Here is an 11767-nt window from a genome sequence, read left to right as displayed (position 1 = left end):
TCTTAATCTAGAACAACATTCCCCGAATCAGCATCTGGTGAGCACTTACAACACCCTGAGAATACTTTTCAGTACAAAAGTAAAAAAGATAAATCTCAGGAATATAATGTAATTTATTAACAAAGAGCACAGGCTTTGGACTCAAACAGATTGGGGGTCAACTGTCCTACCACTTACTAGTTGTGTAGCTTTGGGCATGTTTCTTATCTCTGAGCCTCAGTTTCCTCATCTGTAAACTGGGACTATTACTCCTCATTATAGCCTGCGTGGCCCACCTTGATCAGGCCTCTGCACACCTCTCCCCAGTCTGACTCTCCAGCCAGGTGGTTGCTCTGATGGTCAGACCTCCACTGACTGGTGGTTGCTCTGATGTGCTGAGTCTGTGCCTCCCTCAAGGTCTTAACCGCTGTGGTGCCCTCTGTCTGGAATGTTTTCTCTTGCTGTTGACACAGTGGCCCTTTCTTTCAGGTCTGTGTATAAATATCACCTCCTCAGAGGTGACCATTTCACCTCAAAATGTGTTTCCTCCACTCACCACCCCCCTTCTCTCCATCGCTCTTGTCACTCCCTAAAGGTATATGCTTATTCCAATTCCCATTAGCTGCCTCCCCGACTGAGATGTAAATTGCATGATCCAGGGGCTCTGTCTTTCTAAGTGACGTACTTCCAGGTCTGGAACACCGCCTAGCGTATATGGTCAAATGTGTGATAACGGCTGTCTCACGTGGCTGCTGAAAAAACAAAATGAGATTGTGTAAGTGATGGTGTGAAGGTACTGAGCACATACCTGGCACAAAGTAAGTGCCTGTACCGGTTGAACAGTGTTCCCCCAAATTCACGTTTACTCAGAATCTATGATTGTAACTCCACTTGGAAGCAGGGTCTTTGCAGATGTGATCACATTAAGATGAGGGCATATTGGATCAGAGTCGCCTGAATCCAATGGCTACTATTTTGATCAGCAGAGGGGAAGCTGAACACAGAGTACGACACAGGGATAATGCCCCAGGACAGCAGGGGAAGAAGGTCCTGGAATGATACCACAGGCCATGGAATGGCAAAGATGGCTGCCAGACACCAGACTCTGGGAGAGGCCTGGGATCACCTTGTGGACAAGTTGATTTTGGACTTCTGGCCTCCAGAAGTGACAGTTAATAAGCTTGACAAATTTCTGGGTTTTTGATACTACTCAGTTTATGGTAATTTGTAAGAGTAGTCTTAGGAAACTAATTAATTATTAAACTTAATACTTGATCAATTTTCATCAATATCATGAAAATTATGCACAGACTTTTTTTTTCTCAGTTCATCAGCTTTTGTTAGTGTTTACGCATTTAGTGCGTGGCCCGACACAACTCTGCTTCCAATGTGGCACAGAGAAGCCAAAAGGTTGGACAGCCTACCAGACCCACCGGCTTAGCTCTGGGTTGGAGCAGGTTTTCCAGACCAGTTTTCTTCCCCTTCCCAATCTCTGATGTAGTCTTGTGGCTCTCAAAGATACTCTAGTACCAGCACCAACTCTGCACTGTGGCAAACACTGGACTGGAGTTTCCTGCCATCAGGGTCAACATGGCATTCAAGTTGGGAGACCAGAGATCTAACATTTTCCCTGCAATTGACTGGACTAGGCCAGTGTTGACAATTCTATCTAACTCCGTGGAATAAGGATGGTTTGCCTCACTCACAATAAAAGGTGTGTGAAATTAAAACCACCATGAGAGAGCATACCAGTCATATCAGATTGACAAAGATCAAAAAGTATGATAATATGGGGTGGTGCCTGTGGCTCAAAGGAGTAGGGTGCTGGTCCCATATGCCAGAGGTGGTGGGTTCAAACCCAGCCCCGGCCAAAAAAAAAAAAAAGTATGATAATATTGCATAGTCAAGGGTAGAGATGAAAAAGTTATTTCATTGACTAAAGTGGAAGTTGGTACATCATTCCCTAGAGGTCTATTTAGCAATACCTAACAAGTGCCCAGATATTTTGACCCATCAAAGTTCTATTGTACAGAAGCACAGGTGGGAACAAAAGTTATCTATTACATCACTGTTTGTAGTATCATGGTTTAGAACAACTTGAATGAGAGCTGCAAAAATAAATTACAGTGCATAGAACACTGTGCTGCAGTAGAACAGAATGAACAAGGTCTTCTCATACTGATGCGGAATAATTTCTAAGAATATTGTAAATGAGAAAAGCAAGACAGAGAACATTACGTAAGGATGCTGTCATTGGTGTTTTAAAAGCGAGAGAAATTAGTAGATTCGTATTTGCTTATATATGCAATTGAGTGAAATTTCTTCCACTTGCAGAAGTCCTTTTAAACCTGAATGATTGAAATGGCTTTTTAATGAATCTCTAGATCTCTAGTATTTCCCTCTTTCCAGACATCATTCATCCAGTAGCAAACTTCCCAATTAATTTTACGGAAACACTGCTTTGTTGTTTTTGTTTGTCTGTTTGTTTTGCAGTTTTTGCCCAGGGCCAGATTTGAACCTGCCACCTCTGGTATATGGGGCCTGCACCCTACTCCTTTGAGCCACAGACACTGCCCGGAAACATTGCTTTTTAAATGTTCTTTATTTTCTTTTCAAAGACTTCTCACCGCCTCAAACATGGACTATAAATTTTATAACCTGGTGTCCGGGACGTCTTGCTGAGAAGACGTGATTTATCTTCCCTAAATTATCTCCCATTACTCAAATCTATAAACTTTCCACCCAACCAAGAACATTTGCTCACTGACCCCAGACACACCAATTGTTCCCATTTCATTAAGGAATTTGACAAGAGTTTTACATTTTGACAAATGACTTTTCTACATCTATCCCCCAAATCATGTGTTCATTTCCTAAGGCTTTTGTGACAAAGTACCACAAACGAGGTGGCATAAAACAATAGAAATGTGTTGCTACACCGTTCTAGGAGCTAGAAGGCATGTTCTCTCTGCAACGTGCAGGGGAATTTTCCCTGGCCTCTTTCTGGCTTCTGTGGTTTGCCAGCAATCTTTGACATTCCTTGGCTTGTAGCCCCGGAACTCTAATCTCTGCCTTTATCATCACAGGTTTTCCCCCCAAGTGTCTCTATCTTCACAGGTGCCCACAAGCACATAGGGCATAATGGATTAGAGGCCCCCTCTACTGCGGGGTTGTATCCAAATGCTTATCCAAACTGCTGGGGGCCGGAAGTTTTCAGGATTTCGGGGTTTTTTTTTTTTTGGATTTTGGGATATTTGTATCATACTTACTGGTTCAGCATCCCTCTTCTGAAAATCTGAAATCTGCAGCATTCCAATGAGCACTTTCTTTGAGTTGCTATGTCAGCATTCAAAAAGTGCCAAATTTTGGAGCACTTCAAATTTTCGGATAAGGGGTAGTCACGTGTAGAGTATAGCCTCATCCTAATTACATCCGCAGTAGTTCTATTCCCAAATAAAGGGACATTTTGAGATATTGAGGGTCAGGGTTATCTTTTTTTCTGGGGGTAGGGGGACAATTCACTCCCTACCAGATCATATAATTTTTCTCCTTAGTTATGTTATTATGATGGATAATATTGATGGATTTTCTAATTTTTAACCTCCTGGCATTACTGGAGTAAATGATAGTCATGAAGATTTTGTTTCACAAATGAGTTTTTGGAGTCTGATTGCTAATATTTTAAAATTTTTGAATCATATTCATAAGCACAAGTATTCTGCTGTTTCCTTTTGGTACTATTTCAGGTTTTAAGATCAAAAAATTGCTTTATAAAAAGAATTTTGAAAACTTTTTCTTTTTCTTTCTTTCTTTCTTTCTTTCTCTTTTTTTTTTTGAGACTGTGTCTCACTGTCACCCTGGGTAGAGTGCCATGGTGTCATAAATCATAGCTACTTCAAACTCCTGGGCTCAAGTGATACTCTTGCCTTAGTCTCCGAAGTAGCTGGGACTATGGGTGATCTACCCGCGTTGGCCTCCCAGAGTGCTATGATTACAGCTTGAGCCACTGTGCCCAGCCAAGAAAACTTTCTTTATGATCTAGAATAGGTTAAGTAGCCTTGGGATTATCAATTCTTTCTTGTTTGAGGCAAAAGTCTCTCTCTGTTGCCCGGGTTGGAGTCCACTGGCATCATAACTCATTGCAACCTCAAACCCCTGGGCTCAAGTGATCCTCCCACTTTAGCCTCCCAAGTAGCTGGGATTATAGACATGAGCCACCATGTCAGATTGATTTTTCTGTTTTTTTTTAGAGACAAAGTCTTGCTTTTGTTCAAGCTGGTCTCAAACTCTTGACCTCAAGCAATTCTGTCACCTTGGTCTCCCACAGTGCTAGGATTACAAGCAGGAGCCATTGTGTATGGCCTGAGATTATCTATTCTGTAAATGTTGGTTGGAATGTTTCTGTGAAACCATCTAGGCCTGGTGCTTTTTATGAGAGTATTTCAACTCCTTTCTCTAGCTGCTTTATGATTTGTTAAGTTGTGTTTTCCTTTAAATATCTATTTCATTTATACTTTTATTTTCATACAGGTGTACAAAGAAATCTCTAAAGTTTTTAAAATTTTTCTGTTTTTAATAATTTTCCCTGAGTATTCATAATTTTCTACTTTAGGTTTTTTCCCCTTTGCACTTTGTCTCTCTCTTTCTTTTTTAGAAACAGAATCTCACTTTGTCACTCTCCGTAGAGTGCTATGGCGTCACAACTCACAGCAATCTCCAGCTCTTGGGCTTAGGTGATTCTTGCCTCAGCCTCCAGAGTAGCTGGGACTACAGGCACCCACCACAAAGCCTAGCTATTTTTTGTTGCAGTTGGGGGGGGGCCGGGTTTGAACCTGCCACCCTCGGGGCCAGCACCCTACTCATTGAGCCACAGGCACCACCTGCACTTTCTCTATTATGTTAGCCAAGGGTTTGTCTATTTTGTTGATTTTTTTTCTTCCAAGGAAATCTTCTGAAATGGCTCCCAAGGGTCCCTCCTCTTAGCATTCACATTCAGAAGGAGTGATTAGGATTAATCATTCCCTCTGTCCTCACGTGTGGGTTGCACATAGAGACTTAATTCTATGAAGTAGAATATGATAAATGTATTGGGATGTTTTTTCCAAGATTAGGTTATATTATAAAAGACTTCTACTTTATCTTGTTCACTCTTTCTGTATCTCTGTATTTTCTCATTTGCTTGTTTTGAGGAAGAAAAGGGGCACCTAATGATCTGTCCTATGGGGAGGAAGGGAAAGCAGCCTCTGACACTGAAATCTACCAAGCACTGCTTGAGTGACTGGAGAAGCTGATCCACTTCCAGTTGAGCCTTAAGACAACAACAGCCTCCATGAACACCTTGACTGCACTTCATGAGAAACCCCGGGCCAGGTGCTATAAGATACACCTGGATTCCTGACCCACTAAAACTTCAAAGATAATTGCTGCTTTAAACTATTTGTGAGGAAACTTGTTATGCAGGACACATAATCAACACAAAGCCCAGACTTTGTATAACTGTCCAGGAAACATCACTCAGTTGAAAACTGAATAGTTGAGTGGTAATTTGGAAGGAACCCGCACTGTAGAGAAACAACTCTAAATCAGAATTTGAACTGCAATAAATATAATTTTTTTCATTTAACGGCGAAGGTATTTTAAGGTCATTTTCCTCCAATTCTTTCATTTTAATTCATGAAAGGCATACTAGTTGTCCCTTGAAATGATTTATTTATTTATTTATTTATCTATTTTTTTTTTTTTTTTGAGACAGAGCCTCAAGCTGTCCCCCTGGGTAGAGTGCCATGGCATTACAGCTCACAGCAACCTCCAACTCCTGGGCTCAAGCGAGTCTCCTGCCTCCGCCTCCCAAGTAGCTGGGACTACAGGCGCCCGCCACAACGCCCGGCTATTTTTTGGTTGCAGCTGTCACCGTTGTTTGGCGGGTCCGGGCTGGGGATTCGAACCCGCCACCTTAGGTGTACATGGCTGGCGCCTTAGCCAGTTGAGCTATAGGAGCCGAGCCGAAATGATTTATTTTTAATGACTTCTTTTAAAAAATTATATCCATACATGAATATTTAGAATGTGCCAAATTAATGACAAATTGCCTGTATGAAAGGCAGAGATTATGGTTGAACTATAACATGGATTTTTATTGTACATCATTTTAAATAATATTAGTTTGTTTCCACACCCTGGTGGAGACTGCTGGTCGTCCACCAAAAAATCTGTCCTCTGGTCTTCTGCTCTGTCACCCAGGCTGGAGTGCAGTGGCACCATCATAACTCACTGCAACCTCGAACTCCCAAAGTCAAGTGATCCATCTGCCTTCAGCCTCCCAAGTTGCTGGGACTACAGACATGAGCCACCACACTTGGCTGCCCTCCTCTTCTTCCACATTATATATTTTAAGCTGGACATGAGGCTGCCCTGCTAGAGATGAGGGCATCTCTTTAATTCTTCTTTGAGGCCATGAGGGAGTGTCAGTGAAAGGGACGTGCCAACTTTTGCCTCACTTGCTTAATAAGAAATTGCTGGTCAGGACACTTGTTCTCTTCTCCTTTTCAGGAGCTAGACCTCAGATGTGCCTATAACTCAGCTTCGATCATGCAAAAGAGGATGATGAACTAGGGTTCAGTTCCAGGGCATGGTGGAACAATGAGAGAAAATGAACCTAAGTCACTGAGGACTGTCCTGGAGCAGAGCTTCCTACCAACCTCAGCTGCTTGCCTTGGAACTGTCCTGTGAAAGGGAAGTAAACATCTATACTCTTCAAGCCATTGAATTTTGAGGTTTCTTTGTTACAGTGGCTTAACATTTACGCTAATACATCCATCACTGATTCTTCTAAAACACATCATTTTGTAATTGCTATATATACACAACTGAGCCAAATACCAATAACTTAATTTCTGTCCCTGACCAGAAGGAGTAAAATTATTCTCCCAGATATGACTGATTACCAAGGAACCACAGGTTGTTTCTCTGGCATCAACTTTTTTTGTTTTTGTTTCTTGCATAACTTCTGGCTATTATTTAACACCTCTGCACAGCTAGCGCAATCTTCTAGCCCTATCACTTCACCTAAAGATACTGATTTTTGATAAACAAGTTTCTGCTTTCATTTTCTTTGCTGCTCTCTTGCTGAGACATCAAAAGCTGGAACAGGTGCAGGTGAAATTTATGTTCAGAACATCAGCCTGGGCTTGAGAAGGAAGGCCCTGGGAAATGTACCTACCACAAAATGTTCAGAACCAAATTCTCCTGCCGGTCCTTCCCCAAAGTGAATGGGTCCAGCCGAGTACACATTGTTGTGGCTATCTCACCAGTTACCATAGAGAGCTCATCTCAAGAGTTTGTAGACTAGCCTCACAAGATAGTTAAGAAGTGAGCATTATTGTCTCATTACAGGAATCAACGGAGGCACACAGTGACTTACTCCAGGAGAGTCACTGAAAACTACAATCAGGACCTGATCCTCCGAGAGATAAAATGCTCTGAAGGAAAATACAATTCTTTGGCATTACACTTATGCTATGTGCCCCACATTTTCCTTTGCTTTTTTTTCTTAATTGGGAGAAAGAAAGATTGAAGCCTTCCATGTAGGACGTACAGGATGCAAATGCCTTCACTGAGGGAACATATTTCCTTAACTACAAACAGAATAGGTTTTGAAGTACAGTATCTCCAGCTTTCAAAACTAAACCACAGAGTTTTGTTCCACCATCTGTAAATGACAGTAAACAGGACGGAGGAGGGACGGTTCTGCCTCCTGACCCAAACAGCTCTGTGTGTGACACAGCTGGGGTGTGGCAGCATCTCTGTGCTCCTTCTGTAACAGGAAAATGCCATCTGCCAAGAGTTTGGTGCTGTCTCTCCGTCCCCTTGACCTTGCTGTCCAGACAGGACTGAGAAGCAAGGAGAGCAGAAACTAGAGGATGAGGGAGAGAAACTCATTGCAGACAGTCACGTCCCAAAGACTTCCAGGCCTAAAAGGACGACTGGATAAATGCACGTTAGTGGCAGGTGTTCACGCATCACTTAACCACTTAGCAGGTTTTGCATGGGCAGCCAGGAAATTCACAGCCTTCTGCTGCAAACCAGAGACAGAAGGACTGAATCGCACTTGCGCTGCAGGCTGGTCACCTGGGCCTAATTTGACTGTTGCCTCTCTCTCCCTGCGAAGAGGTGCGGAGCGCCTCCCCAGAAGATACCAGAGCCCCAGGAGGGAGGGTTAGGAGCAAGGAGGTAAACCCATCTTGCGGGTCATTTTCTTTCCTGTTCTCCTGCTGAGACCTGGAAAGCTGGACCAGGCACAGTGAGGTGCCTTTCCCAGTCCTTCAGCACCTTGTTTTCTCTGGGCCTAAAGTCCTCAAAGGGTTTGGGTTAATCTTCCCAGGGTCATTTTTTTAACTAGCAGGACGAAGACAGCGGTAAGCATCTTCGTTCTCCGTGGGGAAAACCGAGCAAGGAGAGCGTTCCCTCCCACCGACCTAAGTGTTCCCCAGTTTCCAAATCACAGGACAGCGACAGCGACAGCGACAGGCGATGACTCAAGACCCACTTTGAATCTCCTCGGTTCTTGAGCAAGGGCGAGGGTGCTCGGGGCTCTGGGGAGACGTTGCATCACAGAGTGTGGAAAGGACTTGGGAATTTTCCCTGGAGGACTCGCCGTACTTCCTGGGAGCTAGTCTAGCAGGAAGCGAGCAAAGGTAGGAGTAGTCGGCTGGGTGTGGAAATCCGACCTTCCCTCAGGCTCAGGAGTGGATAGGAAGCGCGCTACGGGATCGGCCGGAGCAGGTGCTTGCAGGCTCGGCCGCTCCCTGCGAGTGTCACGTCTGCGCCCGTCGGGAGTGGGGAGCGGGCACGCGAAGAGAGTCTCACTTTACACACCTGTGCTCCTCGGTCCAGCTGCCGCGGGCAGGACCCAGTGGCCGCCCGAGCCCTCCGGGACGGAAAGCGAGGGGGAAGTGCCTTGCGCAAGGCGGAGGCGGCACCGGGCCGCCCGCGCGGGGCGGGCGCTAGGACCGGGCGGCGCACCTGTTGGCCCGGCCCGGGGCCCCGCCCGGACTGCGGGCTCGGCGTGTGCCCAGAGGGAGCGGCGGAGCGAGCGGAGGGCACCTGGAGGCCCGGGGTGGCGGCGGCGGCTGCAGAACGCGGGCCGGGACGCACCATGGCCGGACTGCTTCGGAGCCTGCAGGATTCCCAGCTGGTCGCCCGCTTCCAGCGCCGCTGCGGGCTCTTCCCGGCGCTGGAGGAAGGCTCGGGGGAGAACGGCGCGGACCCCGCGGAGGGCGCGGCGCAGGCCCCCGGGGTCGGGCATCTCTCAGCGGCCAACGGCAAGCGCGGCGGGGGCCCGGCCAACGGGCTGCTGCGGAGCGCCGCAGTCCCGCAGGTAACCACGGGCAGGTGTCCACGGGAGGACGAGGGCAGTGTCCCCTCAGCCTGTGGAAGTGCGGGGCCGCGCACCTCCGCGATCAGCCGGCTCCGAGGGCGCTGACTGCAGCCGCTGCGTGGGTTGGGGGACCCCCGGGGGTTGCAGTGAGCAGGATGCCACCCTGTAACGCTGCCCGGTGGCAACCAGGTCTCTTCTAAATACACCCAGAACCTCTAAATACAATCTGTGTAATCTTTCTACTTTACAAAGTAGTTACCGTGTATAATTCCATCAAACATGTAGGCGTTACGTAATTGAAAAGAGCGCAGATGTCCTTGGCACTTCCCTGGGGAGACCGCCTCATCCCTTCCCGGATCTGCACACACCGGGTGTAGCAGGGCTCAGCGTGCTCCGCCAGCTCTGAGGACCGAAGTTCTGGTTTACCTCTTGCTCCTAGGGAGATCCACAGCCTCCTAGGCTACCCCCAGCGAGGATGTTCTAACAGCGCCTCCCTCTCGCCCCTGCGCTTGAGTCTTGGGGGCCCTCTTGCCTGGTCGGTCTTTTATTTAATTGGCACTAGTGACTTTTAACAGATGCTTTTTTTGAGAGAGAAGCGCCCCGCCTCCCTGCCAGGCGTTCAGAGTGTGGTTATACAACCCACTGCGGCTTTGGGAAAGCCAGCGCGAGTCTTCAGATTGCAGTGCTCAGGGACTCCAGACAGGAGGGACAGAGGCTGCACATGGGCTGCGGGGGACAGTGTCCACCCTGGGCACTGGCAGACGCTGCCCTTTCTCTGGGCAAGGTAAAAAGTGTGGCAAATGAGAACAGAGACAACATACTAACAATTGTAATTCCTTTTTAAAAAGCCACATTTCGTTCTTCCTAGGTGTTGGTGACAGGAAGGTGGCGTTTATTTATGTGCAGATCTCTAGGTCTGGGGACTGGGGGAGAAGTGGCTTCTGTCTGAAAGGGCATGTTATGGGCACTGAGTTATAGAATTTGTTGGGGAAGGGAGGGGGGTGTGTTCCACTCCAGAGAAATGCCCCTCTGTGTTTTTTTCTTCTTCTATGGTTCCTTCTTTGTCCCTTGTGACATTCTCGTAACTTCTGAATAAGTTTTGAGACTGCCTGTTTCCTTTTGCCTTGTCTTCAAACAGGCAGAGTGGGGGGATGAAACCAGTCACACAAGGTGCCATGGCCTGGAGCTCGCAGTGTTTACGCACACAGGTCCATTCCTGGGCTGAGGTCTTGTGCCCTCTTTACCTCCTTCCACCCTGTTCCTCTAATTTAGGAAGCTGGAAAAGAGTGAATTGTTTCACCAGGACTTTGCAAACTGTTTTCAAATTTACCCTTGGTAACTTAGCTTTAAATTCTGGAGAGGGATCCTCTCGCCTGTTGAAAGCCAGAAACCATATTTCTTGCCCAGTGTCATCCTCTTTCTACTTGAAGGGCTGCCGCAAGCCAAATTGTAGGGGGTTCCCTCTTCTCACTCAAAACAGGACTTGCACCTGTAGATCAAGAAAAATTGGAGAGCACTAAAAATCCAAGATAAGAAATCACTGTCTAGCACTCTGGGAGGCCAAGACAGGTGGATTGCTGCTGGTCAGGAGTTTGAGACCAGCCTGAGCAAGATCAAGACCCCCCTCTCTAAATATAGCCGAGTGTTGTGGCAGGTGCCTTTAGTCCCAGCTACTTGGGAGGCTGAGACAAAAGGATCACTTGAGCCAGAAGTTGGAGGTTGCTGTGAGCTATGATGCCATGGTACTCTGAGGGCAACACAGTATGACTCTATCTCAAAAGTAAAAAAAATAAATAAATAAAAAATAAAATCATGTGTTGGTATCTAATGAATGGCGAACTTGAGAGCATTTGATAAATGAAAGGTAATGAATGTTTTTAAAGGTGGTTTGCTTTCTACCCAATAGGGAAGAGTAATCCTTTACAAATACAGATGGAGTTTCCAACAGAAATGATTGCTTGCCCTCCTCCAGGTAATTTCCAGGACTTTAGGGGGGTCAGTCGGAAAACTCCTCTCCAGGAGGCTTGCTTCCCTCTCCGCCTCAGACAGCACCAGGGCTGTGGCCTGCTGAATTGCCTATCTTTTCTGTAAATTCCCTCCTTCAGTTTCAAAGATCACTTCCTTGATAGGCTACCTAGGAACTGACCTTTGGGAGCTAGCTTCCCCTTTTATTTATTTTTCTTTCTTTCCTTTCTTTATTATAGATCATAACTGTGTACATCACTACATTTATGGGGTACAATGTGCTGATTTTATATACCATTTGGAATACTGGGTAGCTCCCCTTTTTAGAAGTTCTCTTTGATGGCAGTGCTTCTTCAGTATTGCCTTCCCCCCATGGTGTAGATGTGCCATCGTGTGGGTATCTGATTAGTGCCAGCTCCTTCAGGTGATGGGAAGGTCTAAGAATGC

At 46.2% G+C, this 11767-nt stretch overlaps 1 protein-coding gene across 2 annotated transcripts in view; it reads left to right on the top strand.

Moving 5' to 3' along the window:
- The first annotated feature begins 9037 nt into the window (after nt 1–9037).
- The window catches only part of SGPP2 (sphingosine-1-phosphate phosphatase 2), a 112558-nt gene continuing 109828 nt past the window's right edge, over nt 9038–11767 (top strand). Inside the window, exons 1-2 of one of the 2 annotated variants that reach the window (XM_023510432.1) lie at nt 9134–9274; nt 9305–9355. In XM_023510432.1, coding sequence (XP_023366200.1) covers nt 9134–9274; nt 9305–9355 — 192 coding nt within the window. Of the gene's footprint in view, nt 9356–11767 lie in introns of both variants that reach the window. The other variant, XM_003784908.1, reaches the window with a different exon arrangement.

Source organism: Otolemur garnettii, unplaced genomic scaffold, assembly GCF_000181295.1.
Source record: "Otolemur garnettii isolate 467f Iridium unplaced genomic scaffold, OtoGar3 scaffold00013, whole genome shotgun sequence".
NCBI lineage: Eukaryota > Metazoa > Chordata > Mammalia > Primates > Galagidae > Otolemur > Otolemur garnettii.
The sequence above is the reverse complement of the archived record's forward strand: the minus strand, read 5'-3'. Positions and strand labels throughout refer to the sequence as shown.